We start from the raw sequence: 16,408 nt of genomic DNA, 5'->3' as shown, positions 1-16,408 counted from the left end.
TCCACCCAGCGTGTTCGCCGGCCAATTGAAGGAAGCGGGTCTGATGATGTAATTTGATGACGCGCCATCAGCCGGTTTCCTTAAAGGGACTATGAACAAATTTATTTTGACATTTTTGCTGTCAGTGTTCTACAGCATTGAGGTGCTGCAAACACTGACAATGACTGCACAAAGGCGCAGGGCTGCACCCAGGCTCTCCCATGACTCCCTCCATATGCTTATGGAGGGAGTCACAGCACGCAGGGAGGTCCATCTTCCCTTCACATGGGCGGAAGAGACCTCCCCAGGAGACCAACGCAGCCTGGTTGCACTTTGCACAGGAGGACACAAGCAGGGATGTCGTCAGAAGGACCAGGCTGCCGTGGCACAAACCTTTCAATGATCTCAGTACATCATGAAATGTTAGTACAAAGCCACACTCAACCTCATCCTGCTGTGCCACTCACCACATCCCCATCACTCTGCCTTCCCTACCTTACTCCTACACACCCTTACACACACCAACTTACCTTGCACCTCCACCCATCTCTATCTACATTATCACTTCCCCATCTCACTAGCCACCCCTCACACTCACCCTCATCCTCATCCTAATGCAATCATACCAACTAACAACACACAAGGGTAAGCGCTTGGGTGTTTTATGCAATGTTCATGTAAAGTTCCTGTTAATGTGGTGTCAAACATTGAAGCCTTTATTTTGAACACATTGTGTTCTTGGACAGATTTGTGTGCACCTTTGGAAGTGGCTTAGTGAGTTGCAGTAAATGGTGAGACATAACGGTAACCCCGCAATGGTGATGAGTGCGAAAGGAATGGCTTAGGCATTGTAGGGATTCTTTATGGCGTTGGTGTGGGGTGGTGCCAATCTGGCGCATCATGTGGCAGCCAGGGTGTACAGCATCAAGTGAAGTAAATCTGGCCATTCTGAGGCCATACCTGGCCTCCCGGGCAGCAATGTGGCCGGGTGCTGATGCCCTGTGCAGCATCAGTTGATTGCGGAGAAGGTTGGTGTTGTTGTTGGTGCTGCTGGTGTGCCTGGTGCTGCTGGTGTTGGGGCTGATCGTAGTCCGATTCTGAGGACCAAGGTGAGATAGTTTCAAGGGCACCGATGCTGATGGAATGGATGGCAGGTGAACTTGAGATAACAGAAACGATCTGTCAATAGTGAGAGAGGTTGGCCCAATGAGGTAGCACTGGATAGAGAGTTTGCTCCAAACACTTGCAACCTGCATAAAGCTCAATCTGTCTTCCAAATGCAGTAAGCAACAGCTTCTGAGCTTGGAAAGTGAACAGCTGTGAGATGGGAGCTTTTATATCAAATTTGCTGCTGTCAAGTAATGAGATGATTCCATGACCATTCAACTCCTGCCCTGCTTAACTGACGTGATCCCCGAGCAGCGTGGACCCCATGGGTGACCTAGTAAACTCTGAAGGTGAGCTGAAAATAGTTCTTAATGCTCTGTTAACAAAGTCATAATGACCTGAATTGCCTCCCCCATCGCTGCGTGTCAGGTCTGCTCAGCGCTGACAGACCCAACATTTGGGAAAGGCGCGTGGTGGCGGGTTGACAGTGGGGTCCCGACCCGCTGTCAAAAAAAAATATTTTAGCACCCGACCCACCACTGCTGAACCCCTGGAAAATTCCCCCCTACCTCTTTGACCAAGATTTTGGTCATCTGCCCTAATATCTCCTCATGTGACTTGGTGATAAATTGTGTTTGTAAACGCTCTTGGGACGTTTTACTATGTTAAAGGCGCTATATAAATACACGTTTTTGTTGTTGTTGTAGTACTCCAGTTGTACACAGGACAAGGCCTGTCTAGGCTTTAATATTTTTTGTTCTCATCTGACATCAACACAGTAGCTTTTCCATCAGGCTTCACTGGCTAGTGATCAGGAGTGGGAGCCTTGGTTGATTTTTCCCCCTTCACTAGCCCAGTGATGCTGAAGTCAATCATGTGCCCAATTGCTGCAAAAGCTGTGATCAGCTAACGTTAACAACCCAAGATTGAATCTGGGATCTTCCTGGGCTGTATAGCTCAGACCCACAATGTGCACTGCATTAACCAGTGCATCACCCACAACATGCATTGTATTAACCAGTGCATCACCCACAACACGCACTGCGTTAACCAGTGCATCACCCACAACACGCACTGCATTAACCAGTGCATCACCCACAACATGCACTGTATTAACCAGTGCATCACCCGCAACACGCACTGCATTAACCAGTGCATCACCCGCAACATGCACTGCATTAACCAGTGCATCACCCGCAACATGCACTGCATTAACCAGTGCATCACCCACAACATGCACTGCATTAACCAGTGCATCACCCACAACGCCACTGCATCACCCTCAACTTGCACTGTATTGACCACTGCGTCACCCACTGCAACACCCACAGAATTTGCTGCATTATCTATATAGCATGCACTGCAGTATCCACTGCACTCACAGCATTTGCTGCATTAACCACAGGCACCATACCAGCAGCCCTCCAGAATCTCACCCAAGTGCCCCAATGTTTTAATATGTGAGTTTTAGACAGTGAGTGCCTTCAGGCTATTTGACCATGGAGGTCACCATAACCAAGCCTAACCATATCCATTTGTTGGCTGGAGACCCTGGCTGATATTTATCTCATTAGCCCTGGCTGCTAAAGCAAATTGTAGCAACACCAATGTTGCTCTGTTTGAGATCAGTTAACTCATTAAAGCCCAGAATTTGAACGTGGGACTTTGTGCTCTGCAAAGTCCCATTATTTTGTATCCTTCTACAGAATGACCCATTCCAGGAGCAGTGTGAGGAGGGTGATGTCCCAGAGCTTGTTGTGAGATTATTACCCGTCTCGCACGGCCTGGATAGCATCAGCTGCATTCTCGTAATTGTGCTTCTCCATGTGGCGGTACATGGTGCTGAGCTCCACCTGCCGCCGGAAATAAATATCCACAGAGCTCTGCTTCACTGTAGCATAGATGAACTTATCTGAAGGATTTCGAAGCTGTAAGCAAAACACAAAGATGGGTTATAAGTGTTCGGAGTGTTGCCCCCCATTCACAATGCGTGGAAATAATGGGGTAGATTTTCAACCGGCCGCCCAGGTGTAAACCCGCTGTTGTTGATCAGCTGCTCGTTATAGAAACCACACGGATTACATTTCCATTCAAAATCTACCTCGCCATCTCCAATAGGAGTTAGGAACGCAGTTCCAGATTTGAGTGTGGGAATGCTGCTCTGGCAGGCAGTGTTTACATATCCTACCAAATGGTTTCAGCTTTCCGCATGCTAGTACAAGTATTCCTGGGGGAAGGGCTGCACAGTTTAATTTGTCACGCCCTGAACACTAATACATAAAGCTTACACCACTGTACCTTTTTATCATTCTTAAAAAGCAATTTTAATAGAGGTTTTGTTTAATCTTCCTACCACAATAAAGTTCAGAATAACAAGAAAATTAAAATTGCAGACAAAGGAACATTGTATGAATGTTGTATGAACATTATATGAACTTTATAAGTGTTTGTTGTTACTGTGGCTAACACTAGGCTCATAAAAGTATAGTGGTACAGTAAGAAACCTGTCGAAAGAGGAGTCAAGGAGAACAGGGGATTGCCACAATGTGCATGATTCACTTATACAGTTGCTTTCTGCCCAACTCATTCACTCTAATGAAGTATGTGTGCATCAGAAATGTTTATAAAAAGTCTACTCCAAACTATTAAAATATGCTCCAAATCATATGTGAAAAAGCAACATTTTCTGGAAAAGCATTCCCCAGACTTCCTCCAATTCCAAAAAAAAGACATGTCTTATATGATGTAGAGGATATCCACTTCTGGAACTGCTGCTACACCAGTGGTGAAATGTGATCCCGGATTTGAATGTGGAAATGTGAGAAATGTTAGCATTAATGGGCAGATAGTTGTGTGGCCACAATTTAGAAGTGGTGACCTCTATGACTGAATTACAAGATGTGTTGCATAAAGCTCTGCTCAACAGCAGACGCAAGCCGATGCAACTCAAGTGTGTGATAATTGTTAGATCTTGCGGTGTAGGGTCTGCGATGTGCCATATCATAGGGGCCGCCTGTTGTTCTGCCCTTAGAGCAGTGATATTAGAGTACAAGATTTACCCTGGGGTCGTTGATTCCGGTAATCCGCTCCTCGGGTCTGTCCAACACCAGGAAAGCTGCCAGGTTAGCAGTGTATGAGGCAACGATAATCATAGCGAATCCGGCCCAAACCATGCCCAAGATTCGAGCGGAAAAACTTCTTGGAGCCCCTGGAAGCATAGATTGGAGAGGCACGTTAGAGATTAGCAACTTTGTTCCTTACCATTTCACACACACTGCACCCCCTCTGTGCTGCTTAGGTCATTTACTTCCCACTTTTTAGCCAGTTTTCCCAGATTCCAGGGCATTCCTGTGAGAACACCGTATAAAATCAGTTCTGCACAAGAAACCCTGGGCTTCTCCTGAGCTAATGGTACAGTCCCCCCTCTCTTGGCGTGTGTGTGCCTTCCAGCTTAGGAGCAGCCATAAGAATATTAGCAACAGGAGAAGGCTATTCGGCTCCCCGAGCCTGCTCCAGGATTCAATTAGATCATGTCTGGACTGCATCTCAACTCCATTTACCTGCCTTTGCCCCATATCCCTTTATACCCTGACCTAGCACAAATCTATCCATCTCCGTCTTGAAAGCTCCAATTGTCTTAGCGTCCACAGCCTTACACTTGACTGTAAGTGGTCTTTTAGAAAGGTGTGCTTCATTATAAGTGAACTGTGAGTGGTAATCACCTGAGAATTGGATAGGATTTATTTAACAAGTCAATCTCCCATGGCTTTGTACAGAGGGAGTCAAGACCAAGTGTAGTCTTCAAATGAGACAGGGTTAGACAGAATGGATAACTGGACCAAGATATACAAATGTATGTCAGTCCCCATTTTAAAGTCAGGTCACTGTTTATTCAGCAAGGTAAGGGTTACTTACTGCGTGACTGTTCATAGTTTCTGTTTATTCGGCAGTGTAAGGGATATTCACATTGTCACTGTTTACTTGCTGTTCTAACACTAATGGCTTGACGTAAATCAGTTACAACATCTGGACTCAAATGCTGAGCTGAAGCCCATGGGCATGAGACTCCACACACTGCAGGTACCCGGTCTTCCTATCTCTCACCTTCTCCAATTCCAGAATTCAACAGTACTCCCCAGGAGAACCACATGGCCGAAGATAGGGTCAGGGCATCTTCCTCCTCCTCCTCACTGTTCACTTTAAATCGCCCAAAGGGACTGAAAGAAAGAAGTTTCAGATGTTACAACCCCCAGGAATCCATGGGCTGCCTGTTTATATTACAGCAAAGGACTACCCTTCACAGGTCCCCTTCAAAGGATGGAGTCCTTCTACACAGGATGAAAGACTGGAAATTAATGGCACAAAGATACTAGCTACACAGCTGTGACAATAACCAACACTTTCCAGTAAAATAGGAGTGGTCGATTTTGACTTTTGGGCAACCAACCGGGGAAGAGGCACTGGCCTCATTTACCTCAGACTGTCGCGCTGCAGGGCGGCAAATGGCTGTTCGGGTGCAGCTTACCGGATTAAAGCTGGCCAACATCAGGCCACCTCAGCCCTCTTCAAGCTAAGTGCAGGGGCAGCGGGGGGGGGGCAGAATCCTGATCACAGAGTGGGAGGGTTCCAGGTGGGAAGGGGTGGCCTAGGAGTCATCAATATAAAATAGGAAAACACAGGGTTTGGTTTGATGCCAGGAGATATTTATTTTCCCACAGGGTCATGGGCCACTGGGACAGGTTGCCAGACGTGCCGTATGTATGGAGTCACTACTGGCCTTCAAAAGAGAACTGGACGAGTTTCTGAGAGTGAAGGACATCACAAGCTACAGAAGGTAGATGAAGATTGGTTGTAATTAGTGATATTGTTTACGTTAGTCTCCTGGAACTTGTTTGATTGCTTTTGGTGATTGGAGAGGAATTTCCCAGCATTTTTCCTAAAGTGGGGTAGCAATGGTTCTGATGTTACCATTTACACCTCCTCTAGACCCATCTTTTGTTTGCTGTCTTGTCCCATTACCATCTCCTTTCACCTTGCACCATCATACCTTTTGTCATTTAATCTCTCCTGCCTTCCACCCTATCACAGACCTTCCCCTTGGTTCTTTCCTCTCCTCCCCACTTTCCCTGCCTCTGCACTTGCTTAAAAACTGTTACATCTCTAACTTCTTCCAGTTCTGATGAAAGGTCATTGACCTGAAACGTTAACTCTGTTTCTTTCTCCACAGATGCTGCCTGACCTGCTGAATATTCCCAGCATTCATGCAGTTATCTGAGAGCGACTGCCCATCAGCAGGAGCATGGCAGGAGCTGACATAGATTGAGCTGTCTCAATGGTGACTATACATCCATATCATCCAGCCACGCTGCTCAAATGACTACACACGTGCCTGATAGCATACATGCCCAGGCAGCTTTTCATTTTTGCTAATATCTCTTGTGCAGTACCTTATCAAATGCCTTCTGGAAGTCCATCAGGTCCTAGAGATTTGTATATCTTAAGTCTCATTATTTTCTCCATTACCAATTTTAATTTTTTTTATAGTAAATCCACTAAATGACTCCCCTTGACTTATTTTTCCATTTCTTTGCACGCTGATATTTTGTGCTCTTACTCCACTGTGAAAACATACACAGTATTGACTTAACAAGTCTACCACTTCCTTATTGTCAGACTTGTTGTTAGACAAGATGCTTAGTGGAGCAAGGGTAAATAATTTCACACCTATCAAACTGGCCCTGCTTACAGCCTGAATGTCAATCTGTATTAGTAACATCGACCACAGAAATTCAGGGATCCTCTCCTCTCAGCTAAAGCAAGGAAAAGTAGGAGTGATATCGAGTAAGACGCCACAAACCTGAATCTGTCCAAGAGATAAAGCATCACTGCCACCACGTGGACGGAGAGGCCCACCAGCAGCCACAGTGTGCTCTGAAATGGCTGCATGAATGAGTCCAGGGTACTGCGGGGAATTTCCTGTGTATCAGAAGCAGAAACAGTGCAGTCAGTGCGCATAAGGTGGGCCCCCCTTTTACAGCAGGATATGCAAATGACATGGAATGGAATCAGTGCAGCTCTGGGAAACTACATAATAACCCGACATTTCCTCTGTCGCTGTAGAGCTCCCCCTTTCCACAAGGCTTCATTGTACTTTCCCTCCCTGTGCCTGGCACCCTCTTCTATCCAAGAGGATAACAGGCCTCCAAACCACTCATTAACTGGGATCTCCGCCTATCACTAACTGGCTTTCCTATCTCATTAACTGGTATCTCCGCCTATCACTAACTGGCTTTCCTATCTCATTAACTGGTATCTTTCTCTCTCTCGGATTATCTGGTATCTCTCTCTCATTAACTAGTATCTTTCTCTCGCTCATTAATGGATTTCTTTCTCTCTGTCTTTCTTGTGAACTGGTAGCTCATTCTCATTATCAAGTATCTCTCTCTCATTAACTAGTATCTCTCTCTCATTAACTAGTATCTCTCTCTCTCATTAACTGGTATCTCTCTCATTAACTAGTATCTCTCTCTCATTAACTAGTGTCTCTCTCTCTCATTAACTGGTATCTCTCTCATTAACTAGTATCTCTCTCTCATTAACTTGTGTCTCTCTCTCTCATTAACTGGTATCTCTCGCTCATTAACTAGTATCTCTCTCTCATTAACTAGTATCTCTCTCTAACTAGTATCTCTCTCTCTCATTAACTAGTATCTCTCTCTCTCATTAACTAGTATCTCTCTCTCTCATTAACTAATATGTCTCTCTCATTAACTAGTATCTCTCTCTCTCATTAACTAGTATTTCTCTCTCTCATTAACTGGTATCTCCCTCTCATAACTAGTATCTCTCTCTCATTAACTAGTATCTCTCTCTCTCATTAACTAGTATCTCTCTCTCTCATTAATGGATTTCTTTCTCTCTGTCTTTCTCGTGACCTGGTAGCTCTTTCTCATTAACTAGTATCTCTCTCTCATTAACTGGTATCTCTCTCTCATTAACTAGTATATCTCTCTCTCATTAACTAGTATCTCTCTCTCATTAACTAGTATCTCTCTCTCATTAACTAGTATCTCTCTCTCTCATTAACTGGTATCTCTCTCTCATTAACTAGTATCTCTCTCATTAACTAGTATCTCTCTCTCTCATTAACTGGTATCTCTCTCTCATTAACTGGTATCTCTCTCATTAACTAGCATCTCTCATTAACTAGTATCTCTCTCTCTCATTAACTAGTATCTCTCTCTCTCATTAACTAGTATCTCTCTCTCATTAACCAGTATCTCTCTCCCATTAACTAGTATCTCTCTCTCTCATTAACTGGTATCTCTCTCTCATTAACTAGTATCTCTCTCTCTCATTAACTGGCATCTCTCTCTCATTAACTAGTATCTCACTCTCATTAACTAGTATCTCTCTCTCTCATTAACTAGTATCTCTCTCTCTAACTGGTATCTCTCTCTCATTAACTAGTATCTCTCTCTCTCATTAACTAGTATCTCTCTCTCTCTCATTAACTAGCATCTCTCTCTCATTAACTAGTATCTCTCTCTCTCATTAACTAGTATCTCTCTCTCTCATTAACTGGTATCTCTCTCATTAACTGGTATCTCTCTATCATTAACTAGTATCTCTCTCATTAACTAGTATCTCTCTCTCATTAACTAGTATCTCTCTCTCTCATTAACTAGTATCTCTCTCTCATTAACTAGTATCTCTCACTCATTAACTAGTATCTCTCTCTCATTAACTAGTATCTCTCTCTCTCATTAACTAGTCTCTCTCTCATTAACTAGTATTTCACTCTCATTAACTAGTATCTCTCTCTCTCATTAACTAGTCTCTCTCTCTCATTAACTAGTATTTCACTCTCATTAACTAGTATCTCTCTCTCTCATTAACTAGTATCTCTCTCATTAACTAGTATCTCTCTCTATCATTAACTAGTATCTCTCTCTATCATTAACTAGTATCTCTTGCTCTCATTAACTGGTATATCTCTCTCATTAACTAGTATCTCTCATTAACTAGTATCTCTCTCTCATTAACTAGTATCTCTCTCTCATTAACTAGTATCTCTCTCTCTCACTAACTAGTATCTCTCTCTCATTAACTAGTATCTCTCTCTCTCATTAACTGGTATCTCTCTCTCATTAACTAGTATCTCTCTCTCTCATTAACTAGTATCTCTCTCTCATTAACTAGTATCTCTCTCTCATTAACTAGTATCTCTCTCATTAACTGGTATCTCTCTCTCATTAACTAGTATCTCCCTCTCATTAACTAGTATCTCTCTCTCATTAACTAATATCTCTCTCTCTCATTAACTGGTATCTCTCTCTCATTAACTGGTATCTCTCTCATTAACTAGTATCTCTCTCTCATTAACTAGTATCTCTCTCTCATTAACTAGTCTCTCTCTCTCTCATTAACTAGTATCTCTCTCATTAACTGGTATCTCTCTCTCATTAACTAGTATCTCCCTCTCATTAACTAGTATCTCTCTCTCATTAACTAATATCTCTCTCTCTCATTAACTGGTATCTCTCTCTCATTAACTGGTATCTCTCTCTCATTAACTGGTATCTCTCTCTCATTAACTAGTATCTCTCTCTCATTAACTAGTATCTCTCTCTCATTAACTGGTATCTCTCTCTCATTAACTAGTATCTCTCTCTCTCATTAACTAGTATCTCTCTCTCTCATTAACTAGTATCTCTCTCTCATTAACTAGTATCTCTCTCTCATTAACTGGTATCTCTCTCTCATTAACTAGTATCTCTCTCTCTCATTAACTAATATCTCTCTCTATCATTAACTAGTATCTCTCTCTCTCAGTAACTAATATGTCTCTCTCTCATTAACTTGTATCTCTCTCTCATTAACTAGTATCTCTCTCTCATTAACTAGTATCTCTCTCTCATTAACTGGTATCTCTCTCTCATTAACTAGTATCTCTCTCTATCATTAACTAGTATCTCTCTCTATCATTAACTAGTATCTCTTGCTCTCATTAACTGGTATATCTCTCTCATTAACTAGTATCTCTCATTAACTAGTATCTCTCTCTCATTAACTAGTATCTCTCTCTCATTAACTAGTATCTCTCTCTCTCACTAACTAGTATCTCTCTCTCATTAACTAGTATCTCTCTCTCTCATTAACTGGTATCTCTCTCTCATTAACTAGTATCTCTCTCTCTCATTAACTAGTATCTCTCTCTCATTAACTAGTATCTCTCTCTCATTAACTAGTATCTCTCTCATTAACTGGTATCTCTCTCTCATTAACTAGTATCTCCCTCTCATTAACTAGTATCTCTCTCTCATTAACTAATATCTCTCTCTCTCATTAACTGGTATCTCTCTCTCATTAACTGGTATCTCTCTCATTAACTGGTATCTCTCTCTCATTAACTAGTATCTCTCTCTCATTAACTAGTATCTCTCTCTCATTAACTAGTCTCTCTCTCTCTCATTAACTAGTATCTCTCTCATTAACTGGTATCTCTCTCTCATTAACTAGTATCTCCCTCTCATTAACTAGTATCTCTCTCTCATTAACTAATATCTCTCTCTCTCATTAACTGGTATCTCTCTCTCATTAACTGGTATCTCTCTCTCATTAACTGGTATCTCTCTCTCATTAACTAGTATCTCTCTCTCATTAACTAGTATCTCTCTCTCATTAACTGGTATCTCTCTCTCATTAACTAGTATCTCTCTCTCTCATTAACTAGTATCTCTCTCTCTCATTAACTAGTATCTCTCTCTCATTAACTAGTATCTCTCTCTCATTAACTGGTATCTCTCTCTCATTAACTAGTATCTCTCTCTCTCATTAACTAATATCTCTCTCTATCATTAACTAGTATCTCTCTCTCTCAGTAACTAATATGTCTCTCTCTCATTAACTGGTATCTGTCTCTCATTAACTAGTATCTCTCTCTCATTAACTAGTATCTCTCTCATTAACTGGTATCTCTCTCTCATTAAATAGTATCTCTCTCTCATTAACTAGTCTCTCTCTCTCTCATTAACTAGTATCTCTATCATTAACTGGTATCTCTCTCTCATTAACTAGTATCTCCCTCTCATTAACTAGTATCTCTCTCTCATTAACTAATATCTCTCTCTCTCATTAACTGGTATCTCTCTCTCATTAACTGGTATCTCTCTCTCATTAACTGGTATCTCTCTCTCATTAACTAGTATCTCTCTCTCATTAACTAGTATCTCTCTCTCATTAACTGGTATCTCTCTCTCATTAACTAGTATCTCTCTCTCTCATTAACTAGTATCTCTCTCTCTCATTAACTAGTATCTCTCTCTCATTAACTAGTATCTCTCTCTCATTAACTGGTATCTCTCTCTCATTAACTAGTATCTCTCTCTCTCATTAACTAATATCTCTCTCTCTCATTAACTGGTATCTCTCTCTCATTAACTGGTATCTTTCTCTCATTAACTAGTATCTCTCTCATTAACTAGTATCTCTCTCTCTCATTAACTAGTATCTCTCTCTCTCATTAACTAGTATCTCTCTCTCATTAACTAGTATCTCCCTCTCATTAACTAGTATCTCCCTCTCATTAACTAGTATCTCTCTCTCATTAACTAATATCTCTCTCTCTCTCATTAACTGGTATCTCTCTCTCATTAACTGGTATCTCTTTCTCATTAACTAGTATCTCTCTCATTAACTAGTATCTCTCTCATTAACTAGTATCTCTCTCTCTCATTAACTAGTATCTCTCTCTCATTAACTAGTATCTCTCTCTCTCATTAACTAGTATCTCTCTCTCATTAACTAGTATCTCTCTCTCATTAACTGGTATCTCTCTCTCATTAACTAGTATCTCTCTCTCTCATTAACTAATATCTCTCTCTATCATTAACTAGTATCTCTCTCTCTCAGTAACTAATATGTCTCTCTCTCATTAACTGGTATCTGTCTCTCATTAACTAGTATCTCTCTCTCATTAACTAGTATCTCTCTCATTAACTGGTATCTCTCTCTCATTAAATAGTATCTCTCTCTCATTAACTAGTCTCTCTCTCTCTCATTAACTAGTATCTCTATCATTAACTGGTATCTCTCTCTCATTAACTAGTATCTCCCTCTCATTAACTAGTATCTCTCTCTCATTAACTAATATCTCTCTCTCTCATTAACTGGTATCTCTCTCTCATTAACTGGTATCTCTCTCTCATTAACTGGTATCTCTCTCTCATTAACTAGTATCTCTCTCTCATTAACTAGTATCTCTCTCTCATTAACTGGTATCTCTCTCTCATTAACTAGTATCTCTCTCTCTCATTAACTAGTATCTCTCTCTCTCATTAACTAGTATCTCTCTCTCATTAACTAGTATCTCTCTCTCATTAACTGGTATCTCTCTCTCATTAACTAGTATCTCTCTCTCTCATTAACTAATATCTCTCTCTCTCATTAACTGGTATCTCTCTCTCATTAACTGGTATCTTTCTCTCATTAACTAGTATCTCTCTCATTAACTAGTATCTCTCTCTCTCATTAACTAGTATCTCTCTCTCTCATTAACTAGTATCTCTCTCTCATTAACTAGTATCTCCCTCTCATTAACTAGTATCTCCCTCTCATTAACTAGTATCTCTCTCTCATTAACTAATATCTCTCTCTCTCTCATTAACTGGTATCTCTCTCTCATTAACTGGTATCTCTTTCTCATTAACTAGTATCTCTCTCATTAACTAGTATCTCTCTCATTAACTAGTATCTCTCTCTCTCATTAACTAGTATCTCTCTCTCATTAACTAGTATCTCTCTCTCATTAACTGGTATCGCTCTCTCATTAACTAGTATCTCTCTCTCATTAGCTGGTATCTCTCTCTCATTAACTAGTATCTCTCTCTCATTAACTAGTATCTCTCTCTCATTAACTAGTATCTCTCTCTCTCATTAACTGGTATTTCTCTCTCATTAACTAGTATCTCTCTCATTAACTAGTATCTCTCTCTCTCATTAACTAGTATCTCTCTATCATTAACTAGTATCTCTCTCTCATTAACTGGTATCTCTCTCTCAGTAACTAGTCTCTCTCTCTCTCTCATTAACTAGTATCTCTCTCTATCATTAACTAGTATCTCTCTCTCATTAACTGGTATCTCTCTCTCATTAACTAGTATCTCTCTCTCATTAACTAGTATCTCTCTCTCTCATTAACTAGTATCTCTCTCTCTCATTAACTGGTATCTCTCTCTCATTAACTAGTATCACTCTCTCTCATTAACTAGTATCTCTCTCTCTCATCTCTCCCTCATTAACTAGTATCTCTCTCTGTTTCATTAACTGATATCTCTCTCTCACTCTTATTAACTAGTATCTCTCTCATTAACTAGTATCTCTCTCTCATTAACTAGTAACTCTCTCTCTCATTAACTAGTATCTCTCTCTCATTAACTAGTATCTCTCTCTCTCATTAACTATCTCTCTCTCATTAACTAGTATCTCTCTCTCATTAACTAGTATCTCTCTCTCTCATTAAATGGTATCTCTCTCTCATTAACTGGTATCTCTCTATCATTAACTAGTATCTCTCTCATTAACTAGTATCTCTCTCATTAACTAATATCTCTCTCACTCATTAACTAGTATCTCTCTCTCTCATTAACTAGTATCTCTCTGTCATTAACTAGTATCTCTCTCTCTCATTAACTGGTATCTCTCGCTCTCATTAACTAGTATCTCTCTCTCATTAACTAGTATCTCTCTCATTAACTAGTACCTCTCTCTCAACTAGTATCTCTCTCTCTCATTAACTAGTATATCTCGCTCTCATTAACTAGTATCTCTCATTAACTGGTATCTCTCTCTCTCATTAACTGGTATCTCTCTCTCTCATTAACTGGTATCTCTCTCTCTCATTAACTAGTATCTCTCTCACTCTCAGTAACTGGTATCGCTCTTTCTCATTAACTTTAACTGATATCCCAGTCTATCACTAACTGGAATCCCTTTCCTTCATTAACTGGTATCTGGAGCACTCATGAACTGGTATCGCTCTCTCACATTAACTGGTATATCTGTCTCAATAACTGCTGCTCATCTGTCATTAACTAGTGTCCATATCATTCATTAACTGCCATCCTTGTCTCATTAACTGGTGTTCCTGTCTCTCATTAAGCCTGACATTGGTCAAGCAACAACAGAACATGCTGGAAATGCACAGCATCTGAAAGCAACCCTTTATCAGAAAAGGAAGGGTGAAAAGTAGGAGAGGCTGCGAATCCTCCCGGATTGTCCTGGAGTTCCAGGAATTAAAGATTAATCTCCCAGACACTGCTGCCAGCAATCGGGCAAATCATAGGGGTATAAATAAAATCAGAGCCTGATTTGCTGGCAGTCAAGAATCACCCAATTGGATAACGAGGAGTCTGTTTGATGGGAGAAGGCGGTGCTCTGTGAAGATAAGAACATAAGATATAGGAGCAGGAGCCGGCCATTCGGCCCCTCGAGCCTGCTCCGCCATTCAATAAGCTCATGGCTGATCTTCTACCTCACTTTCCTGCACTATCCCTATATCTCTTGATTTCCCAAGTACCCAAAAATCTATCGATCTCTGTCTTGAACATACTCAACGACTGAGCCTCCACAGCCCTCTGGGGTAGAGAATTCTAAAGATTCAACAGCCTCTGAGTGAAGAAATTTCCCCTCATCTCAGTCCTAAATGGCCGACCCCTTATTCTGAGACTGTGACCCCTGGTTCTAGACTCCCCAGCCAGGGGGAACATCCTCCCTGCATCTACTCTGTCAAGCCCTGTAAGAATATTATATGTTTCAATGAGATCACTTCTCATTCTTCTAAACTCCAGAGAATATAGGCCTAGTCTACTCAATCTCTCCTCATAGGACAATCCCCCAATCCCAGGAACCAGTCTGGTGAACCTTCGTTGCACTCCCTCTATGGTAAGTATATCCTTCCTTAGGTAAGAAGACGAAAACTGTACACAATACTCCAGGTGTGGTCTCACCAAGGCCTGATATAATTGCAGTAAGATTTCCTTACTCTTATACTCCAAAACTTTTGTAATGAAGGCTAACATATTATTTGCTTTCCTAATTGCTTGCTGTACCTGCATGTTAACTTACAGTGATTTGTGTACAAGGACACCAGGTCCCTCTGTACTTTCTCACCTTTAAAAAAAATTCTGTTTTTCCGTTCTTCCTACCAAAATGGATACACACTTCCCCACATTATACTCCATCTGCCATCTTCTTGCCCACTCACTTAACCTGTCTATATCCCTTTGCAGGTTCCTTGCGCCCTCCTCACAGCTTATTTTCCCACCTAGCTTTTTATCGTCAGTAAACCTGGATGCATTGCACTCGGCCCCTTCATCTAAGTCATTGATATAAATTGTAAATAGCTGAGGCCCACGTCAGGACAGATGGACCTGTCAGGCAACCAATGGCGGGGGCGGGCGGTTGGAGGTAGGAGGTCAGGTGATGAAACCTCCAGAGTTGGTAACCCTAGATTAGGAGGGAGCGGAGTACAAGTAACAGCAGCGCATTTAACACAGTTACTGATACAAAGAGACAGCTGATGAGTTTAACTGCCTATAAATACAATTTTAAAAAGCTGGTAAGCGCTGGATGGTGTCCAAGAGCCGTCTCTATCCTGCCTTCCGTTTTAGAGTTTTGGCAAAATATTACTACCTGAAAGGCTAACCTGTCTTTTCTCTTTTCATGAGCTGATGTATTACCAGTACTTTGCTTTTATTTTAGAGTTCTGACATTCACAGTTCTTATTTCTATTAGTCAACCAACATTTAGTTTGAAGCTTTCCGCTGTGGCAGCCTAACCCCTTCTGCAGAGAGGAGAAAGCCTCCTCACTTGGCTGTTGTGGATATAGTGAAGCACCTGGATGGCTGAATGGCAGGATGACTAGACGGCTGCATGATTACATTGCTGGATGACCAAATGGCTGGATGGCTGGATGACTAGATAGCTGGATGACCAAATGGCTGGATCGATACCTTCTTCACTAGAATGGTGAGTCCTTGGTACTTGTAAGGTTTGGAGAATTCAATATACTGAGCTCGCTCATTATTGATAGTGAGAGGGGCAACAATCATGTCACCGTGCCCGCTCAGCAGCTCCCCCATCATCCCGTTCCATTCCTTCTTATTGCTGTTATTCACCTGGAAATTGTTAAAACATCCATGAGCATTCTGAAACATTAGTGGCACAGAAATCAGGAGCGAGAGCTGACAACACGAGAAACAGGTTCTCACCAACACCGGTCCCTCCCAACCCGCCTTTGCAAACTACCTCGCTGACTTCA

The 16,408-nt window shown here is 41.4% G+C and overlaps 1 protein-coding gene across 1 annotated transcript in view; it reads right to left on the bottom strand.

The window, feature by feature from the left end:
• LOC147101901 (glutamate receptor ionotropic, NMDA 1) overlaps positions 1-16,408 on the bottom strand; it is a 130,313-nt gene that overhangs the window by 71,974 nt on the left and 41,931 nt on the right. Inside the window, exons 7-11 of the mRNA XM_085965920.1 lie at positions 16,101-16,265; positions 6,944-7,062; positions 5,191-5,303; positions 4,146-4,294; positions 2,857-3,014 (exon numbers count right to left, since the gene is read on the bottom strand). Of these exons, the coding sequence (XP_085822046.1) occupies positions 2,857-3,014; positions 4,146-4,294; positions 5,191-5,303; positions 6,944-7,062; positions 16,101-16,265 (704 nt within the window). The remainder of the gene's footprint in view (positions 1-2,856; positions 3,015-4,145; positions 4,295-5,190; positions 5,304-6,943; positions 7,063-16,100; positions 16,266-16,408) is intronic.

The sequence above is a fragment of the Somniosus microcephalus genome, chromosome 23, assembly GCF_052327205.1.
Source record: "Somniosus microcephalus isolate GS21.2 chromosome 23, FLI_Smic_1.0, whole genome shotgun sequence".
NCBI lineage: Eukaryota > Metazoa > Chordata > Chondrichthyes > Squaliformes > Somniosidae > Somniosus > Somniosus microcephalus.
This window is presented reverse-complemented; position numbering and strand designations above follow the sequence as displayed.